The 22,175-nt window shown below is 44.1% G+C and overlaps 2 protein-coding genes across 2 annotated transcripts; both read right to left on the bottom strand.

Moving 5' to 3' along the window:
- Positions 1 to 28: 28 nt before the first annotated feature.
- On the bottom strand, positions 29 to 11,407 carry LOC308154128 (uncharacterized protein). The gene is made up of 16 exons (XM_080527305.1): positions 11,209 to 11,407; positions 10,581 to 10,741; positions 10,404 to 10,428; positions 10,000 to 10,113; positions 9,685 to 9,822; positions 9,370 to 9,485; positions 9,013 to 9,133; positions 8,053 to 8,738; positions 6,127 to 6,211; positions 5,348 to 5,508; positions 4,920 to 4,944; positions 4,467 to 4,580; positions 2,582 to 2,713; positions 2,188 to 2,429; positions 1,813 to 1,930; positions 29 to 1,387 (listed from the first exon to the last, which is right to left on the bottom strand). Exons 1-16 carry the CDS (start codon positions 11,270 to 11,272, stop codon positions 771 to 773), a joined length of 2,919 nt encoding a protein of 972 aa, XP_080383431.1. The 5' UTR covers positions 11,273 to 11,407; the 3' UTR covers positions 29 to 770.
- Positions 11,408 to 11,768: 361 nt separating this feature from the next.
- LOC308154127 (uncharacterized protein) lies at positions 11,769 to 21,806 on the bottom strand. Its single transcript, XM_080527304.1, has 16 exons — positions 21,673 to 21,806; positions 21,002 to 21,174; positions 20,412 to 20,436; positions 19,870 to 19,983; positions 19,341 to 19,505; positions 18,229 to 18,317; positions 18,017 to 18,137; positions 16,490 to 17,030; positions 15,872 to 15,984; positions 14,732 to 14,895; positions 14,601 to 14,625; positions 14,302 to 14,418; positions 13,785 to 13,925; positions 13,364 to 13,479; positions 12,942 to 13,062; positions 11,769 to 12,757 (listed from the first exon to the last, which is right to left on the bottom strand). Exons 1-16 carry the CDS (start codon positions 21,761 to 21,763, stop codon positions 12,189 to 12,191), a joined length of 2,685 nt encoding a protein of 894 aa, XP_080383430.1. The 5' UTR covers positions 21,764 to 21,806; the 3' UTR covers positions 11,769 to 12,188.
- Between the last annotated feature and the right edge of the window lie 369 nt (positions 21,807 to 22,175).

Raw genomic sequence — 22,175 nt, 5'->3', positions numbered from 1 at the left:
ACACACACACACACACACACACACACAATGTCAGAGAGCTGTTTTTAAATTGTATTAAATACCTTGCAGATATATGTGAGAGTTCAGACCAACATACTGTATTATGTTTTGCCCCCTCTAACCAAATCTGTTCTGCTGTAATGACTTTGGTTCCATTTCTGGACATTTTAACATTGAATACTCTTTTATCAAACAACAACAAAAGCAAAAACATTTCTAATTTACTAGTGATTGTTTAAGAGTTGTTTTTGCCACTATCAGTTATAGAAGCTCATTTATTTGGTGATGAATTGAGAGGAAACCATGTTGTGTGTTGTACTGATGGTAGAGCAAGATACGTAATTGTACCCACTAGCACACTCTTACCCATAATAGAGCTTGACAAACACAGTGTTCCAGGAATGGACTCTAGTCTGTACACACAGACACACACAGGATGTTGTGCAATGTTGCGAATCAATGGGGTAAACAAAAACCATTACCATTTTGAAGCTTTCTGTATTGAAGGTGTACAATGTAGTTTTCTGCATTGCTGCCCTCTTTGGCTACAGCGTCAAATGTGTGCATATATATGTAAATAAAACAAAACTCAAACATACGTACTGGACCTTTAAGACATAGAGGTTATTGCTTACATTTCATGAGGAGAACAGCATTTTTATTTCACAGTGTTTCTCGAAGGCTTTTTTTAATTCTAAAAGCTTCTTTATTATTTATCGATGCACTCTCTTCCGTGTTGTAGCCTACATATCTGGCTCAGTATATCTGGTTCAAACCCAGAGCGTCGAGCGGCTGGTCCACCTCTTCCTCCTCCTCTCTGACATCGGCATCTCCTTGGTGGGGATGAACCTCGACATGACGTCACGGATCCATTGGATATACCTTGACACCTGTGTGTAGATGCCATACTTGCCCTCGCGGGCGCAGCCCTCGCCCCAGCTAACGATGCCCGTGGAGAACCACGTTTCCCCAAAGCGAGTGACATGTGGCCCGCCGCTGTCACCCTGGCATGCGTCCATCTTTTCCATGTCGTAGCCGGCGCAGAACATGCGGTGGGAGATCTTATGCTGGCTGGACTCGATGCAGGTGGCTCGGTCAACGTAGGGCACAGTCAGCCGGAGGAGGAGGGTGGAGGGCTGCTTGGACTCGCCCACGCGACCAAAGCCGCTGATCAGGCCGTCGGGCTGGTTCATCAGGACCTTCTCAGCAAAGTTGCGCTCAGGCAGGCAGGCGGGCAGGATGTACTCGGTGAAGACGATGGGCGTGGTTAGCTTTATGAGGGAGATGTCGTTGTGGTAGGTCTCATGCATGTAGTGCTTGTGGATGAGGACCTGCTCCACCTCGTGGATGGCCTCCCGCCCCTCCCTCACCTCTGTGTCAAACTCTCCTGCAGGTGAGGGTCGAATCAATGTTGCGTCAGTGCACAGTAGTCTCAATGTAGTTTCAACGTAGTTTGAATTCAGTAAAAACATTAATTGAAGCCGCTTCAATTCAAAGTTATGACAAGTGCCCATAGTTTTTCCTGAACATGTGACCTGACCAGGAACAACTCTGCGCCCTAATCACAGCCTACAAACAATCGTTTTTCCTGGTCAGGTTACATGGTCAGGAAAAACTATGGGCACTTGTCATAACCTTGAATTGAAACTACTTTGAAGTTCAATTTAACTGAATTCAAATTACATTGAAACTGAGTTTTTCCTAGTGAGGTTACATGGTCACACTAAGGGCCTAGAGTTCTCCTAGTCAGGAATCATGCTCAATAACACCTACCTGAGGGGGTGTTGCAATTTGGTAAATTGGACTACTTACCAAGTACAACATAAAAGGAGCTTGTCTGATTCATGCAGTGCGCTGCAGTTAAGATGAAGTACTCATTCAGGATGGTTCCTCCACAGAAGCCTCTGTCTTCATGGTCAACTAGAAAAGCCTACACACGGATGGACCGAAAGAAAGAACACAATTAACACATTGTAACGACTCTAGCATTGTAAACCCCTTAAGAGTTAACTTCCCCAAAAGCGAGTTAACTCTCTTGGAATAGTGGTCAACACCCCAGGTTTGCTTGCTGTGCAGAGAACCCATGTTTGATTCCCTCTATGGGCATTTGCCCTGTTAGAATTCGCAACAATATCAAAACAACTGTAACAAACACACAGAACTGCAACATCACAGAGGCATATCTACCTGCCAGGGGCATTCTCCAGGCGGACACTGCTGCCCGTTAACAATGCGGGTGTCGATCCTGGTACTGGGTACGATAATCTCCTCCTTCACTTGGTCAATCAGAGTTATATTATCGAACTGGTCAGTTACGTTCAACATCATGATTCCGTCAACTGTGTTGTTGACATTGGTTGTGGCATTGCTATGGTAGGTGAAGATGCTGCGTGTTTTCTTAACTTTCACAAAGCCACATTTAAAAGGTTCTGCAAAGACAAATGATAATGTTGTAAGTGCACAGAGGCCAGGCTAATGTCAGTCTCTTTTTTGTATCTATCTGTCTATCTTACTAATTTTCTCTATCTCCTCCTCTCTCTTTCTCTCTAAACCGTCTGAGCAGCTATCTGTCCACTCTTACCATCCGAAAAGCATTTCTTATCGTCAGATTGAAGGTAGTAACCATCAGCACAGGAACATTCCACCCGGCCCCGTTTCACAGTGCAGAAGTGTTCGCAGCCTCCGTTGTTATTCTCACACAGCTCTGGGGTCGCTGCAAAAGGGTGGTGGAGACAGAGACACTGAGGGAGGCAGAGACACTGAGGGATGCAGAGACACTGAGGGAGACAGAGACACTGAGGGAGACAGAAAGACACTGAGGGAGGCAGAGACACTGAGGGATGCAGAGACACTGAGGGAGACAGAGACACTGAGGGAGACAGAAAGACACTGAGGGCGACAGAAAGACACTGAGGAAGGCAGAGACACTGAGGGAGATATAAAGACACTGAGGAAGGCAGAGACACTGAGGGAGGCAGAGACACTAAGGGAGACAGAGACACTGAGTGAGACAGAGACACTGAGGGAGGCAGAGACACTGAGGGAGGCAGAGACACTAAGGGAGACAGAGACACTGAGGGAGATATAAAGACACTGAGGAAGGCAGAGACACTGAGGGAGGCAGAGACACTAAGGGAGACAGAGACACTGAGTGAGACAGAGACACTGAGGGAGGCAGAGACACTGAGGGAGGCAGAGACACTAAGGGAGACAGAGACACTGAGGGAGACAGAAAGACACTGAGGGAGACAGAGACACTGAGGGAGATATAAAGACACTGAGGAAGCCAGAGACACTGAGTGAGACAGAGACACTGAGGGAGACAGAAAGACACTGAGGGAGATAGAGACACTGAGGGAGATATAAAGACACTGAGGAAGCCAGAGACACTGAGTGAGACAGAGACACTGAGGGAGACAGAGACACTGAGGGAGACAGAAAGACACTGAAGGAGACAGAGACACTAAGTGAGACAGACACTGAGGGAGACAGAGACACTCAGGGAGACACAAAGACACTGAGGGAGACACAAAGAAACTGAGGGAGACAGAAAGATACTGAGGGAGACAGGAGACAGAAATACACTGAGGGAGACAGAAAGATACTGAGGGAGACAGGAGACACAAAGACACTGAGGGAGACACAAAGACACAGAGAGAGACATAAAGACACTGAGGGAGACACAAAGACACTGAGGGAGACACAAAGACACTGAGGGAGACACAAAGACACAGAGGGAGACATAAAGACACTGAGGGAGACACAAAGACACTGAGGGAGACACAAAGACACAGAGAGAGACACAAAGACACAGAGAGAGACATAAAGACACTGTGGGAGACATAAAGACACTGAGGGAGACACAAAGACACTGAGGGAGACACAAAGACACAGAGAGAGACATAAAGACACTGAGGGAGACATAAAGACACTGAGGGAGACACAAAGACACAGAGAGAGACATAAAGACACTGAGGGAGACATAAAGACACTGAGGGAGACACAAAGACACTGAGGGAGACACAAAGACACAGAGAGAGACACAAAGACACAGAGAGAGACATAAAGACACTGAGGGAGACATAAAGACACTGAGGGAGACACAAAGACACTGAGGGAGACATAAAGACACAGAGAGAGACATAAAGACACTGAGGGAGACATAAAGACACAGAGGGAGACACAAAGACACTGAGGGAGACATAAAGACACTGAGGGAGACACAAAGACACAGAGGGAGACACAAAGACACTGTGGGAGACACAAAGACACAGAGAGAGAGACATAAAGACACTGAGGGAGACACAAAGACACAGAGAGAGACATAAAGACACAGAGAGAGACACAAAGACACAGAGAGAGACATAAAGACACTGTGGGAGACATAAAGACACTGAGGGAGACAGATATACTGAGGGAGATAGAGAAGGCAATGGCTGACATGGACAAACAGCTAGGCTACATACGAATCTCGCAGTTGTATCCCTGGAACCCTGCACGGCAGAAACATGTGAACTTCCCAATCGCATCCTTGCACACTCCTCCATGGACACAGGGGCTAGAGACACAGGCGTCCCCGTCTGTGAAACCATAATTAGGGTTTATAGACTTGATCTGTGCAGTCATTTACGGACCTCTCAGTATGGACCTACAGAATTACCAAATACACTGAAAACCAGGGTTGGGGTCATTCCCATTATATTTTAGGCAATTTAAGGAATTCATTGCAATTGATGTCATCGATTTCACAAATTGAAATATTTTTTCTTTAGACTTTTTTTTCTTCACTTCTTCAATTGACTGAGTTGAAATGGATTTGCTCCCAAAACCTGCTGCAAACATGTTACTGTCATGTGTTCCAAATCTCCTCTCCACCTAACCTACTGTTTCATCCTCAATGTCCAACAACGTGGCCTTACCATAATATACGTTCCAGAATTCATTCTGATGGAAGAAAAAAGAAAGAAAACACATCTCAACTGCAAGTACAAACCAAAGGTAACTTAATCATTGGGAAATGTTTTGGTGTAAAAGTCTTTAGAATAGAATGCACAAGCCTGTGTAAAGGAAGGGAAAGTGTGTGAAAAAAGGTGGGAATTAGACAGGATGAGGAGTGAGAGAGCAAGGATGTGGATGTGGTACGCAAATACACAGAGCCAAGTACACAGAGACAGGGAGGGAGAGAGAGAGAGAGAAATAAGGAGGGAAGGGTGTGAGGAAGAGCTATACACAGTTAGTGATAGTGGTTTAAATTGACAGACAGACAGACACACACACTCACAGACACACACACACACACACACACACACACAGGCACACACAGATAGATAGATGTTTTCGCATGTACAGTCTTTTCGTCGTGTTCAAAGATCTCCCTGGCTTCCTCTCTGTCACAACGCTCCTCCAGACACTCGCGCTCCATGTCTCCCTGACGCCATTCCTCAAATGGGCTATTGGCCCGCTTCCGACGGTTCAGCACCTGGCTGGCATCGTCACTGTGGAGGAAGACTGGGGAACATGGGGACACATCCATCGTCATCATCATCATCATCATCCTCATCATCATCATCATCATCATCAGAAGTGTACAGCATTCTTCAATCTCACATTCTTCTAACAACACATTTCAAAAGGCAATATTCAGGACAGTGTCACAGGCATGCACAAGTATGCAAACACTTCATCATCATCAACAACATCATCATCATCATCATCATTATTATTGTTCTTGTCATTATCCTTTTCTACCACTTTTCTATTAAATTCTACCACCATTATGATTGTTTGTGTTCATCTTGATCATGAATTATTCTGTCATTTGCATCATCATCATCATCATCATCATCATCATTTTCAAGCTGGCATCACGCAGATCACATTAATCAAAGCAGTCATCCCTGGCATCCTCATTGGCATCAACACACACACAAACACACACACACACACACACACACACACACACACACACACACACACACACACATCCCTATCATCTTCCCACCACAATCACTGTGATGCAGACAACATATCACACATAATCTTTCAACACCAGATATTTCTCAACCTCACGTCTCTTCTATGTAACAGTTCATCAACACGTTGAGACAGTGGAGTGATTGAACATACCATTGGCGGACACACAGTGCAGCAGAAGGAGAAGGAAACAAGTCTGGGACAGCCGAAACATGGCCGATTCTCGGGTGAGGCGCCTCTACACTCTACACTCTAACTCTGGGGAGAGCAGCTAGAGGGAAAGAGCAATGACCTGTGAGCCAGGAAGAGACAGAGAGGGAGAGAGAGAGAGAGAGAGAGAGAGAGAGAGAGAGAGAGAGAGAGAGAGAGAGAGAGAGCAGGAGGGGAGGGGGATTAGGACAGAGAAAGGGAGGGGACTCAAGAGGGATAGAGGGAGGAACAAGGGCTGTATGTGTGGGCAAAAAAGAGATGAAGAGACAAACACAGAGAGATAAATAGAGATAGAGAATAGAGACGGGGGGAAAGGAGAGAGACTGAGGAAAAAGAGAGTGACCAGCACGTACGGTGGATTTGTGAGCCTTGAAATGTTGAAAGGTGTATGAATTATAAGGTTTGTTGCAGATCAATGTTTCTTCCTAAAACTGTAGTTTAAGAATGTGTGACTGTGGAGCAGGGACGGGTAATAAAATATTTATGGTGGGCTTGAGTAAACAAGGTGAGGTGAAAGAGAGCGACCAGGGCAAGTCTTTACAGGGTCAGAGGGAGGTTGCAGGGAGACACCACAGGGGTTCATAAATAGCAGGAACGGGTGGGTAAGAAATGGCTTAGAAAACAGGATTTCAGCCAGATAAACAACAGGTGATGTTAATGTTAATGTTAATTTTATTTATAATGCGCCCCCCATCCAACTTTTACATCGGCCCGGGGAGCAGCCCGGGTAAAGGAACAGATAAAGACAAAGACAAGGAACACAGAAAGCAATCAGACACAGACGACTTAAACGTAAATCTCAGGCATACAATTCACAACAAATAGGGAGTAGACTTAGGGAATATCATTTAGGAAGAGGTGGGCTTTTAACTTGGCTCTAAAGGAGTCCAGAGTGGGGGCAAAAAAGGTGATAAGGCAGTCTTACTTGAAAAATCAACAGCTCTGATTTCTGTCATAATTTACTAGTCAGTAATTGAGTAAAGATAAATAAGATATTGAAAGAATTGCCCACGACACACTTAGGTTCCAAAATCTAACTTTGGCCACTCAGGGAGCAAAGCCTTGTCCACTCCACTATACAGCCCTGTGCTCCTCAGCATGATGGCCTTTATGGTAGCCAATCAGAAGAGCTCATACTAGCCAATCAGAAGAGCTCATACTAGCCAATCAGAAGAGCTCATACTAGGGGCAGAAAGTCACAGATCATGTGAGTGTTCTGACTGAGGTCCAAAAGATTGAGCTAATATTTGCACTAAGGGATCTGTGACTTATCTTTAACAGTGGTCAACACCATGTTTTCGAGAGAGAAAGAAACAGGCTTTATATATAATAATAATAATAATAATAATAATAATAATATGGTTATCAAAAGAAATCACATTGTTTTACAGTGATTTTGCATTGCAGAGAGAATGAAAACTATGTGAATATGGTGGCTTATTGCTTGTTAGTACAATGCATCCATTAAAATAATTTAGAAATGTTCACATTGAAAAGTTGCCCATATCTTTGTCTCCCGCAAATACAAGTCAATATTACTAACTAAATTTTTTTCTCTCATTCCGTCTCATTCCGGGATTTTTTCACATCACATATCCTCTGTATTTACAACGGTTTACTGTCAGAGACACAGATAACAAAAATCATCACAAATGAGAAAACATTGAGTTTGTCAGTGAGTTATGTTTATTCTACAGAGATACTAGAGACAATCTTGGGAGAGACATACAGTATATGACAGGTCATGTCCATCATCATATATCTTCGTATACATCAATGAAATGCAAAATGATAAGAAAAGACAAACATTGTTGTGATGTTTGTGTCATTGTGGTGAGGTTAGCATCATTTGACTGGTTGAAATCACACAAGTTTCTGCTCTGGCATGGCAGGCAGTACCGTTGAGGCTTCAGTCTTCTGATTGACCTGATCTTGGATGCCAGCTTTCTCTAGGGGCTTCTCATTGGCTACAGCAATGCTGGGAGGAGCCTTCATTGTCTCCTCGATCCAATTCAGGAAGTTGGCTACGTTGGCGTAGGCCCCATAGTAGCCTGGATGGGGGCAGCCCTTCCCCCAGCCCACCACACCCATCAAGAAGTGGGTGGTCCCGTACTGAGTGACCAGGGGGCTCCCATCATCCCCTCTGCAGGCCTCTTGGCTGCCCTCCATGTACCCAGCACATAGCATGTTATGGGTGAAGTTGAACCCACTCTTGAGTGAGCAATCCGAGTTGGACAGGATGGGCACAGCTAGCCTGCGGAGGATGGGCGAAGAAGGGGAGAGCAGGCTGCCAGGTGGGGGCAGGTTACCCCCGTCGGTGCGCCTCCCCCACCCACTGACAGAGTGGAAGCGCACTGCCGCCAGCTCACTCTTGGCGAACGGGTGCTGGGGCAGGCAGATGGGCACAGCATAGATGCCCAGAACCACAGGCTGGCTCAGCCTCAGCATGGCGATATCGCTGTCACCCGTTGCCGGGTCATAAAGCTTATGGGGGATCGCCATGGAGACAGGGATCCTCTGCTCTGTGCCCTCATGTACCTCCAGGTTGTGTTCCCCTGGCAACAGAGAATGTTATTAAGTGGGGATCACATGACTTGAGTATGAATAACTCGGGACCCTATAAAAGGCATATTTTCGTTATGTGATGTACTGTAGGAGTGCATAAAACAATTTGCTCTCTCTTGCACTCAAAAGCCAAACAGACATGCGCACACGCACACATGCACCACACGCACACATGCACCACACGCACGCACAAGCACGCACATGCATGCACACACACACACACACACACACACACACACACACACACACACACACACTATGTACCTGCTACCACAGTCAGATCTTTGGCGTCTCTCATGTGGACACAGTGGGCGGCGGTGATGACCCAGTCAGGGTGAACCAACACCCCACCACACAGACTGCTTCCCTTATGTTCAAGTAGAACCTTCAACAAAACACCACAGGTACGTCAGTCATTTCCAAGTCATAACACCTGCAGCTTAAATAACACGGGTCAAATAAATACACCAATATCGTGGTTTATTTATTTTCTTGCTTTTTTCTTTCTTTGAGCCATTGATTGAGCCTGCCTGGAGTGCCACACGGGCAGGGGTTACACTGATTGGTTCCATTGCGCTATGCAATAAGCTCTGTCTGTAATGAGCGTGAAGTGATAATTACCTGCCACGAACAGTCACCTTTGGGACAGTGGTTACCACCAACAACTCTGACGTGTGACTGGACTGTCTGATTCATCAGAGCTTCCAGGGTTGGGATCTTACCACATGGATACTGGACTATGATGGACAGACAGACAGACAGACACAAAGTGAGACAGACAGAAGAGTACCTGTGCAAATCATGATGTCTAACGCTAGGTCCTTTGGGTAGTGTAATATCACCAAGTACTGTACTGTACTGTAACAACATGAAATGTACAATCATAAACCACGGGGGGTGGGGGGTTAACCTCCACAGGGGGGGGGGGGGGTTAACCTTGGGCAACACACTCTCTGCCGTCCTCTCCCAATGAATAACCAGAAGCGCAGCCACACTTGCGTCGTGGTCCTGAACCGTCACAGAAGTGCGCACAACCTCCATTGAGGTAGAGGCACTTCAGGGTGTCTTCAAACACTATGTATGGAGATATAGGAACAAGGCCGGTAACATAAGCAGCATTGTGTCAACTTACAATATACTGTAGATATCTATACAGTTCCATATAGTTAATGCAAACTATGTACATCTGAAAATGGTGAACATGATCATCATCACTTAATTGCTTTGACATCGTTCAGGTGTCCTTGTTACCTGTTTGACAGTATTTTCCCTCAAAGCCCTCTTGACACTGGCAGGTGTAGGTGTTGGCCATGTAAATGCATGTGCCATTATTTTGGCACGGGTTGACCAAGCAGGGATCACGACCTTTGAATGATGAAAAGTAAAGGTCATGACACAAAGAGGTCAGGGCAAGAAACAGTGCAACATTTGTGCTATTTGATTGAAATATCTTGTGCAAACAAACCAGGAATGTGTTAACAGACATACAGTACTACATAGTCCTAGGCCTACACCTCAATCAACATTCAACATGTTTAGAAGAGGTTAGTTTCAAAGGTTCTAAAAGGCTCTCAATAAACAAGCCTATGGCATTGATCATTGATAAAGCTACCCTTTGAGGTATTCCCTGATAACAATTCACAAACACCACTCACCATTGTATGTCAACCAATACTGGTTCTGTAAAAACAAACCATAAGAAGAGTTTACTTACAAAACCTAACAGTTAACAAAGCTCGTCTTTCCTCAACAATTAAAATGAAAATTCGAATATATGACAACGATAAATCAATCACAAAATGTACTCTAGGCTACCGTTTACATTAAGTTACCGTTTTGTCAACGTCCTCAAAAACCTCACGAGCCTCTTCATAGTCGCATATTTCTTCCACACATTCGCGCTCCAGGTTGCCCTGTTTCAGCTCCTCCAGGTAACCGTTGGCGCGTCTGCTTCTGTGAAGGACGACGTGCGCATCATCTCTCTCCAGGAACACTTTCGCAAATGGCAAAGGACGATAAAGATTCAGATTCAGATTCAATGTAATTGTCATTGGCATAGTACAAGTAAAGTGACAACGAAATGCATTTGTGAAGTGAAGTGAAGTGAAACTTTATTTATATAGCGCCTTTCGTACACGGATGCAACTCAAAGCTTTTTACAATGACTGAAAACAAGATTACAGAATAGAACAGTCTGATTGAAAACAAGATTACAGAGATGGGGGGACACGAGACAACAGGAAGGGAGGGGTGAGAGGGGTTACATCAATAACACTAATAATAACTTGTATAACTGCATCAAGCTTACACTATGAATGAATGAATGAATGAATGGTCTTTATTGTCATTGATATAGTACAGGTACCAAACAACGAAATTACTAATAACAACTAATAATCATTTTGCATAATTAGTTGTATTTAACATTCTAATAACAAAAAAACAAAAAAAAAAACTTACCTGCAGCAGAAATTACATTTGAAAAAGCCCAGATCGCGCATAAGGTTTTCAACAGCATCGTCATTGCAGAGAATCACCCAAGTGCCTTGAGGGAAACGTTTTCTACAGTGCTGCAGGGGTTTAAACAGGTCAGCACGCAGATGTTCACTCCCACTGCTCTATTAGGGGTCAATAGGCCAAATAGTTACCACATCTGGTTTGTGAAGACAAAGAAATTTGATTATCCAAACCAATCTCTATCTCTAAGATTATTTCAGCTCGGTTTTGATTTACCTTTGTGTGTTCAACATAATTATTAACCATAATTATAGAACCATGGTGATAGTGAATCACATTACCCTCACACTTTCCACAGAACTCATTCAATACATTTCGAATCAGTACACTATTTAGCTTACTTGATCATAATAATATAATAATAATAATAATAATAATAATAATAATAATAATAACTTTGTTATAGCACTTTTCCTGCAAACTTTGCAGCTCAAAGTGCTCGATAATATGCATTGAATGTACATGAACATAAGAGTTCCAATGGTACCCACAGAGCAAATTAGCATTGCTGAGGCAGCGAAGGGGAATGTACTTTATCACAAATTTGATTTCACAACATTTTCAGAACTTCTTTAGTGTCCATTTTTCTTTATTCTGTGACAATTTAGTTTTACAGTGTTGGTCACTTACTGTTTGTTTCCCTCTTACTAAAATCATTGAATTTACAGACATAAATGACACATGAAAATGGAAGAGTCACTCATAACAATTTCTTTCCTATTTCAAACAGAAATATATGTATTAAGTCAATGAACATACAGAGGTCACTACAACATGTAGTTTAAGCACCAGCCATGTTAAATATAAATACTTTGATCAAAAACGCTCAGTATGATGAAGAGCTGTACTCGTTAAACCAGCAGACCTTTGGGCTCAGCTCTACTACTGTCATACACATAAGACTCATGTTGGATTAGTCTGGACTATGAGGCTGCTGTGGTGTTCTGACCGTTCACTGTCGTGTGGTCGTGGATCCAGTCCAGATAGTTGGACACGCGGGTGTATATCCCATAATTTCCTGGCCGTGCGCAACCCTTCCCCCAACTGACAATGCCCAGCAGGAATATGGTGTCCCGGTAAAGGGTGACCAGAGGGCCGCCGCTGTCGCCCTTGCAAGAGTCCTGTCTGCCCTCAATGTAGCCAGCGCAGAACATGTTATCGGTAAGCACAACTCCGCTCTTCTCTATACACTCCTGGGTGCGGATGCGGGGCACCTCTAACCGGCGGAGGAGGTGCGAGGTGGGTCCGTTCTCGTTGACGCGACCCCAGCCGCTCACTGTGTGCATGTTGACGGCCCAAAGGTCACGCTCAGCCATTGAGCGGGTTGGCAGACACGCGGGAACGGCAAAGGGTGTGATGGTGATGGGCTTCTTGAGCCGCAGCAGGGCGATGTCGCTGTCCGCCGTCTTTTCAATGTAGCCCTCGTGCATGATGATCTCCGCCACTTCCATCACCTGCTCAGTACCCTCGTTTATTTCTGTGTCGTGTTCACCTGTGCACACACACACAAACACACACACACGCACACACACACACATACACACACACACACACACACACACACATACATACATACATACATACATACATAGATCTCTCTGCGACTGACAACTGAGGTTTAAACATGCAACGTGGTACATACAGAAATCCTCATTGTCAATATGCACAGCCCATACCTGCAACCACCCTCAGGAGATTGATGTCGACAAGCTCCAAGCAGTGTGAAGCTGTCAGGATCCAAGTGGGTTTGTATATCACTCCTCCACAGAAGCCCTTACCACGATGCATCAACAAGACCTGGAGAAACACACCCAGTTGGCAAAGACTCAAAAAGAGCTTCAGCTCCATCAAATTAGTTATTTTTGCTGTTTGGTTGTCAATATACAAATGCCGCAACACCACAATGTTAAAGTGTTGACTGGATAAACCATCAACATAAAAACTCAACTCAATACATTAAACATTTTACTTTTCAACCTTTTAGTACTGGATATTCACTACTTAACTACTGACCTTGTACTGTTGTAACAGCTCATGTTAGTTGTAGTTGTAACAGTACACTCTGAGTTGTCTTTGACCTCAAGGGCCTTTGTTTTACCTGCCAAGGGCAGTGACCCTTAGGGCACACTGTGCCCCCCACGATGCGCCCCACGATGTTTTCTTTCTCTGAGGCTTTTCCCTGCAGGACAGGGACCATCCCACAGGCAATTGTGTCTGGAGCAAAGAGTGGGCCAGGTCAGATATAAGATAGACAAAGATCATGTCATGTCACTAACAAAATGATACAGTACCACAATGGATTCACAAGTGGATCGTCAACAGAATTCATAGGTGTAGCTGTTCTCATTGTCACCATACTCAAGATCCTATTCATACTTGAAGGGGTATCCACAATTACATATGGAATAAAATGTGAATAAATGTGAGGTAAAATACACCAAAATAATTCTAAATTACATATACACTGTTTACAATGTCACACTTATGGTTTCTGAAATCATGATCTTGAAACCTCCCACCTTGCGTCAAGCAACTCTGTCCATCAGTTCCCAGGAAATAGCCGTCTGCACATGAGCAGTTGCGTGTCCTCCCATCCTCCTCGCAGAAGTGCTTGCAACCCCCATTCTCGTGCAAGCATGAGTCAGGGGTGGCTTTGAATTCTGAAGCAAGAGAAAGTGATGAGTTCATCAACAGGTGTTTGTTTTTCAGTTTTTTCTTTTTAAACCACAACATTTTAACACAGTTTTAAAACACCGTTTTTTACTATTATTTTTAAATGACTGGACTTTTTAAATAGGCACTACATTATAAACACTGCTATGTCTGTCTGTTTTTATTGTATGTATTAATGTATGTGACCTATGTGTGTTTTTAATGTAGAAACTGTATTCTTGAGCTGCACTTCTGCCTGTCAAAGGAGAATTTCTGTCACTGTGTGACAGACAATAAAGCAATCTTGAATCTTGAATCAACAGGTGTTTAGTAGAAACTGGCAGAAATGTCATGTCCAGAACTTTTCTCTTTTAGTGATTTTACCGAGCTCGCAGTTACGCCCACTGAAGCCAGGCGGACAGAGGCAGGCGTAAGATGATCCTGATGGGCTGGAACAGTTTCCGTTGTTCATACATGGGTTGGATTGGCAGGTGTCTTGAACTGCAGGGAAGGAAGTGGACATTAGTGAAGATTCACTCAGCAGTAGATTCAGATTCTGAAAATTGTTGTTCCATTGCTGGGAAATTTGGTTGCAGCAGGTTGGTTTAGGTATTATTATAGTTGTAGTATTAATTGATGACTAATTGATGGTGAGAAACCGAACATGAGGGACCATAGCTTACCATTATAGATTTTCCAGAACTCATCCTAGAGGAAGGGAATAGGAACAGTTGTCACTGTCATAATTAGGTTATGTCTAATATGCTGACCATGGTTTACTGATGGTCATGTTAGGTCTACCGAAGGCACTGACCGTGGTTTCTTTGTGTTCAAACACTTCCCGTGCCTCCTCGTAGGAGCATATTTCCTCCAGGCACTCGCGCTCCTGATTCCCTTTCTTGAGCTCCTCAAACCAGCCTGAGTTGGCCCGTTTCAGACGATTCAGGAGGCCATGGGCCTGTTCCCGTTCCAGGAACACTGAAAGACAGGCAGTTACACACACATACACACACACACACACACACACACACACACACACACACACATACACACACACACGCACACACAGGAGCATACATGATATGTGTGTTCTGGGCAGATACTGCATGTTTTACACACACCTACTTGCAAGATAAGTATTATGAACAATAAAAACATAAACAATTATTTGTATTATTCAACTTTATTTAGGCAGGGGGTCCTAAATTATAAATGACAACAGTGGGTCCCTGAAGATGAAGCGCAGAGCAGAGTGATAAACCAAGTGTAAGGTTTGAGAACTGAGGCTATCGAGTGCATGTAAATTATGTCACCATAATTGAGGACAGGGAGGAGCGTGACTTGGACAATACTCCTATTATCAAAGGTAAAGCAATTTACAACTCCATCCTGTAGGTAATAATAAGTATCAAAAAACCTTAGAGAAGTTAATATACAGGGCTGTACAATGCCTTTTCTTATCCAGGGAGATCACAATGTCAAAAAGGAAACTGAAAAAAAGGGCTGCATCTGAGAATTGATTAAGGAAATTATTTTTGCTAAGCAAGAAAGCGTTGAGATTGGACGGTAATCACTAAAGTTTGGGATCACCCTCCTTGTGAAGAGGGAGTATACTGTAATATAATAAGCCTTCCACACTTTTGGAATGGTAGCATGGAGAATTATCATGTTAAAAATGGAGGTTCAGCTATTATTAAGTGAAACTACAGACATTTGTAAATTAATGACACTCAACAACAACTTCCTATCTTAATGCATAGGATTCAATAACATATGATGTCTATGTATGTACTGACAGACAGACAGACACACACACACACACACGCACACGCACACACACACACACACACACACACACACACACACACACACACACACACATACACACACACACACACACACACACACACACACACACACACACACACACAGTAAGATAAGTATGCTATCTTACCTGATGCTGAATGACAACAGCAGATGCTTAGTGCCAGACAGAGGACATAAAGCCACATGATGAAACCTCTAACCTCAGGAGATCCAGCCACACTATCTCTCTCTCTCTGTCCCCTTCAGTTTACAGGTCCAAAGTCTGGCCAAAAACACCTCCCCAGGGCCCTGACCCTCCCCTTGCACGTGGTCTCAATGGACCACCCCCTACAAATTGTCACTATGCAGGCTCCGCCCCCTAATCCAATGTTTCATGATTAATGGACCTCACACATGATGTCCCTGTTGATGTATATGGTAGTGACAGGAAAGCCAACGGGAAATGGTACCTTTCAGTGACTCTCATTGCTGAGACAAGGTCCTTGTGTGATCCTTGATGTTGCGTTATATATTGTGCTTATAAAACTAGGAGTAATATCTTATAAATGAAGAAATCTATTTTATTTCTTAAAAACCTCTGATAACCACACATACATTAGAATTGGATTGAAGAATATACAAAAGTAGAACAATAGTTTTTTTCTTGTATTTTTTTGTATTTGAGTTCTGATAGCATGGTACACTAATGTGGACATCTTTGAGTATTTTAGGATGGGTACGGCTGACACCTTCCCCATCTTATCCAGTAGCCATGGTTTGATCAATCCAGTCCAGGAAATTGTCCACACGAGTATAGATCCCGTAGAAGTCTTTACGGGCACACCCCTTCCCCCAGCTCACCACGCCAGTGAGGAACCAGGTGTCCTTGTAGCGGGTAACCAGCGGCCCACCGCTGTCCCCCTGGCACGCGTCCCTGCCCCCCTCCCTGAACCCGGCACAGAGCATGTTCCTGGTCACATTGAGGCCTGAGTGGGCACGGCACTGTTTCAGTGGGACCCTGGGTACTTCCAGCCTCTGGAGCAGCTTAGAGTCGGGCCCTGACTGTGCCAGCCGGCCCCAACCGCTCACTACCGAGGTGCGCACGGCCCCCAGAGTACGCCCGAAGGAGCCGTCCAAGGCAGGTAGACACACGGGCACAGCGAAGGACCCCAGCTCGACCTCTTTCTCGAGCAGCAGCAGCGCTATGTCTCGGTCAGTGGTAGTGTGGTTGTACTGGGGGTGGATCAGCACCCTCACCACCTGCCTTGTCTGCTCAGTGCCCTCCTTCCGCTGACGGTCGTGTTCACCTTGAAGTTGGGAGGAGGAACTCAGGGTTAGTGGACACAGAGAGAGAGAGGTGGGGAGGTTGTGATAACTGAGGTACTTGGAGGGTTGGGAAAGCACTATTATATATATATTATATATTATATATTATATATTATACTATCTGTGCCAGGGATGCTGCGAAGCTAAACAAACTGGTGAAGAAGGCCAGCTCTGTGGTGGGGACCGGGCTGGACAGCCTAGAGGTGGTGGCAGAACAGAGGATGGGGAAAAAACTGGCGGCCATGCTGGCCAATCCCTCCCACCCGATGTACTGCGAGCTGGCGGGGATGAGGAGCAAGTTCAGCCACAGATTTGTTCTCCCCCGTCAAAGTACAAAATGATTTGGACAGTCCTTTGTTCCAGCTGCACTCCGACTCTACAACCAGGCCCTGCAGGGTGGGGGAGACCTGGAGCTGGAACTTTGGAACTTGGAACTTTTTACTTATTGAGCCTGCACTGTTTTATGTATTTTATTGAATGTTTTCTGTCTGCCCTAACTAAGCTGTTTGACAACAAAATTTCCCCATTGGGGACAATAAAGGTTTTCAATATTATATGATACACATGATAATCATCAGAAAAAAAAACTGCATTCAATTCAACTTTACTGTATAAACAAAACTTGGCTTGAGAAAAAAATGCACAAAAGTGCCTTGATCTTTGTTGCAGGCTTATTGTTAAACTCAAACTACAATATAGTTTTGCTGTCAGTCTATTTTGACCTTGTTTTCACTGATCGTTAAATCTTTTAATATTTGTATATAAACAAAGCAGTGCTGTTTATCCTCTCTTCTCTACAACTCTACATTGAATTTAATAGTTTCCTTTCTTTTTGTATCATTTATTTTATTTATTTTGAAGGGTTTTTCCTGACTAAGACAAGCTCCTGGTTCTACTGTATAGTGTATGAGCAGGACTTCAAAATGAAACTGTGGAGCCTGGTAAGGGGGCTGTACCATTCACTTACCCACAGTGACCTTCAGTTTAGAGGCATCCGAGGACCACACACAGTGGGCAGCTGTGAGGATCCACTGTCGAGCCAGAATGATCCCTCCACATTTATAATTACCCATGAACTCCAGCAGAGCCTGGAGAGAAAGAGGAAGAGAGGAAGAATGTGTGTGTGTGTGTGTGTGTGTGTGTGTGTGTTAGTGTATGTTGTGTGATACTGTACAGTACCTGCCAGGGACACTGTCCCTTAGGACACACATCTCCTTTTACAACTCGTGGGATTAAACCTCCCATAGTTCTTCCGCAGGGGACACGAACTAAGTAAAAAAGAAAAAGAGTGATTGAAGTTAAGAGGAGGATGCAGAAATAAGATAAGATAGAAACAATACAGGAGGAGTGAAATAGATGCTGGTACACACAAAGATTTTCTAAATCTTAACCAATTTTTTATCTGAGAGAGATCCCACACATGAAGATAAAAAATCATGGATTGAACAGTTTTGATCGTATTGTGTGTGGTGCGCTCCGATATTTCCAATACAGCACACCACATACATAAAGATCTGTCCTACGACAGTCTAGAGTCTCGTCCCCCAAGCCAGAAATCTCGTGTGATCAGGGTAGTAGTACCCTGACCAACCTGTACGAGGCAACCATGCGCGACAGGGGAAATAACGTGCCGAAGAACGAAAAGAAGAAGACGAGTCAGTCAGCTCGCTTCTTGATTGGCTACATTCCATTCCACGTCACAATCGGACTCGGGACTTGTCAATTTCGCCCACAGACAAGAGGACTTTTGATCGTAAATATTGAACATGTTTAATATTTACGATCGTCGGCCGGTTCACACATAAAGATAATCTGGCCGATTTTGGCCCGATTCCCACCCTTCCGACCAAGGACAGCAAACGCCCGATTATCGGATGGCTCTAAAGATTACGATCGTAAATATTAAACGTGTTCAATATTTACGATCAAAAGTCCTCTTGTCTGTGGGTGAAATTGACACGTCCCGAGTCCGATTGTGACGTGGAATGGAATGTAGCCAATCAAGAAGCGAGGTGACTGATGCGTCTTCTTCTTTTCGTTCTTCGGCACTTTATTGTGCCTTAAGATAACTAAAGTGGTCTGTAGGATTTTGCTGGCTGATGTAGCACTGACTGACAAAGGCCCTGAAAATCAGGATGGGCATCAGTTCCATTTCACCTCAGTCAATAAAGGATTATGGATTGTAATTCCAATTTTACCATATTGTCTTGAATAGTAAATGGGCTCATAGAGACATGGCTATGCGTTCCAGGGCTTGTAGTTACGAGGGTTTGACCCAGTGTGACACAGACCTTGAGGTAGGCAGCTGCTGTTGTCCTTGCCCAGGCTGTATCCGGGGGCACAATGACAGCTGTGGGACAGATCCAGAAGCTCCCTGCAGAAGTGTTCGCATCCTCCATTTCTGTACAGGCAGCCGTAAGAGATCTGTATTGCTGCAGAGGATAGAATCTGTACACCTTTACAGGAGAAATGGAAACCAGTATAGAAGAGACTGGTTCAACTTCATTCGTGGATCTAATAGGACTAGATAGGTGAGATTCGAGAACATTGTCACAGAAACTACTGACAAACTAAAGTACAACTGCCTAGTTGTCTCACATCCTCTAAGGGGAATGAATGAACAGGGGCAGAGGAGAGTGAACACTTTTCCTGGAATTAAATGAATTCCAGGTCTCTTTACAAAATGCATTTTGTAAAAAAGGGAAAAACCTTGCTTGATAAACAATATTTTAGTCTTAAATGCTGTATTATATTTGCTACACTAAGTGTAACCTCAGGGATAGGTTCAATTTCAGACAGATGCAGGTATATTTGACTTACCTTTATCACAGTTGCGTCCCTCAAACCCAGGAAGACAAATACAGATGTAGGTGTTCACCTGATCAGCACAGGTTGACCCGTTTAAACAGGGTCCAGACTCACAATGATCCACCACTATTGACAGAAATAAGGACCTGTGGTCCATTACTCCATTTTTTTTTTTACTGAAGTTCACTACTCTATGAATTTTAAAACCATTGGATTGGTTAATGAGGAGGAGTAAAGGGCACCCATGAAGCAGAAGGGTGGAAAATCGGATGGCAGCCTAGATTTCCCATTACTGAACCTTCCACTAGGCCTACACATATAGTATTTAAACAGCATACGACGTTCATTCAGTGCAGAATATCACTATCACATAAATAGCTCTTATTGAGCCCACTGTGAGTAGATGCATTAAAGTCCTATTCACCATAACCTTTGGGTCTATCATTCTGCTAAATGGTGATCCAACATCACGATGTACAGTAGATATATATTGAATGTTACTGAAATGATGAAATTGAATGAACTGTCTTTGAGTTCCTCCAGAGAGAAGTTACCTGAGTAGCCCCTCCAGAACTCCGCCTGAAAAAAGGAGGAAAGGGGGGATAGTTGTAAAATTAGAGAGAATCTACTATTATGGAAACAGTTGGGCAAAATCTATTGGTTCATTGAGTCTTGTTCCCAGACACTTGTGCGAAAGATCTGGTGGACCAATGCATCAAAGTTGTCCTTCATTAAGCCAACAGAAAGAGTGTTGAAAACAGACAGCACATAGCCATTGGCATTACTTCACATCAATCATCTCCCACAGCACTTCCCCTAATGCACACCACAAGTTTCTGACTCTGAGCTACGCCTCACAGCCGTGTGATTATCTGACATCAAATAATAACAGATACTTTGATCAGTAAATTCACTCCAGGCCAGGTTTGAGTCCAGGGTTTGTTATTCCAGACTTTTTACCCTGTGCGCAATAACCTGGGTAAGAAGTTAATTGTTTTATAATAGTAGAGTGACTAAGAGCAGGCTTATGTTTACATGACAACAATAATACACAGAACCTGTCTTTTTCAAACAACCTAAATCTCACACTGCTGCTTAAATGGCTCCAACTCCAACAAGAGTTCTGAGCACTTCTTTCACTCACCAACTGTTCAGGAAGCGTGAAGATCTCCTGCGCCTCCTCGTAGGAGCATTTCTCCTCCAGACACTCCCTCTCCAGGTCGCCCAGCCTCAGCTCCTCCAGTATGGAGTTAGCACGTCGCAAGCGTTGGTGTTGAAGCACCCCACTGGCTTCTGGTCTGTTCAGGAACACTGGGGCTGTCACCCACATAACACACCTGGTTATAGTAGTGTCCACACATCTAACAATGGTCTCAGGTTCTCTAGCTTTTCTACATACTTCAACAAACATACTGATTGTGTGACCTTCCCATGATGCATCAACAAGACTTGGAGAAACAAGCAGTTGGCAAAGACTCAAAAAGCTTCAGCTCCATCAAATATTTTTAATTAGGGGCTTGATTGTTAATATGAAATTGCTACAACACCGCTATGTTAAAGTGTCAACTGAATAAACCATCAGCATAAAAACTATAATGACACGTTCAGTGTACCCAGTTGAAATGCTTTTTAAAATACCAAATACTGTAACTATAGTCTATACACATCATTCACTGAGTCATGAAAGCCGGGGTGATTTATTTGGCCTTTTGCTTATACTTATCCAGTCTTTCAGATCTAAACAAGGGTCTACAGTGAAGGGCAGTTATTTCTATACAGCGCCCTGGAGACCCTTTGCTTGGATCTCAGACTTACCTTCAGAGAGCCCAGTACAGGCTGGGATACAGAGGGACAGAAGGATCATTTGGCGGAGCGTCACTCTCAGTGTATCTATGCACGACGCCATTACTGCTCTTTCAGGGCTCAGTCAAAGTCCAGATCTTTCACAAACTCTCACACAAAAACAGTCAGTATTTCCTCTCTCTGCTGTCTGCAAACATAAGTGGAAACAGAGGGCAGTGGGCTTCAGAAGTGATGTTGTGTAATGCAGATGGACAGAAGCCAGAGTTGCATTGCTTCTCTTGCACCAGTAGGAGATGCTATCCTATAGCCTTTTCTCAAATGTTGTTGTTTCTCAACATGGCCCCATCCTCTCCTCCATCCTCTACCCCCATCCTACAGACAACACATTGGAGTAAAGATCTAGGTTCCTACCCTTATATATTCTCCTTCAAAGTGTTTTGAGGATGAAGCGAGTGGAGGACTCGCTTTCTAACAATTGAGATTTGATTTTGCTGACTGCTGTAGCACTATCTGGC

The sequence above is a fragment of the Nansenia antarctica genome (genome assembly GCF_963989245.1).
Source record: "Nansenia antarctica genome assembly, chromosome: 3".
Classification (NCBI taxonomy): domain Eukaryota; kingdom Metazoa; phylum Chordata; class Actinopteri; order Argentiniformes; family Microstomatidae; genus Nansenia; species Nansenia antarctica.
This window is presented reverse-complemented; position numbering and strand designations above follow the sequence as displayed.

What these genes read in the sequence shown, in the direction of transcription:
- LOC308154128 (XM_080527305.1), bottom strand. Translation starts at nt 11,272, where the DNA reads ATGACGATGCTGTTGAAAACCTTATGCGCGATCTGGGCTTTTTCAAAT. An exon ending in CAGAGAGTGTGTTGCCCAAG is followed by an intron (nt 9,486 to 9,684) that starts GTTAACCCCCCC and finishes TGTCCATCATAG; the next exon opens with TCCAGTATCCATGTGGTAAG. An exon ending in GCACTGTGTGTCCGCCAATG is followed by an intron (nt 5,509 to 6,126) that starts GTATGTTCAATC and finishes CATGTTCCCCAG; the next exon opens with TCTTCCTCCACAGTGACGAT.
- LOC308154127 (XM_080527304.1), bottom strand. Translation starts at nt 21,763, where the DNA reads ATGGCGTCGTGCATAGATACACTGAGAGTGACGCTCCGCCAAATGATC. An exon ending in GGGACGCAACTGTGATAAAG is followed by an intron (nt 19,506 to 19,869) that starts GTAAGTCAAATA and finishes TCTCCTGTAAAG; the next exon opens with GTGTACAGATTCTATCCTCT. An exon ending in ATTGATCAAACCATGGCTAC is followed by an intron (nt 15,985 to 16,489) that starts TGGATAAGATGG and finishes TGTAAACTGAAG; the next exon opens with GGGACAGAGAGAGAGAGATA.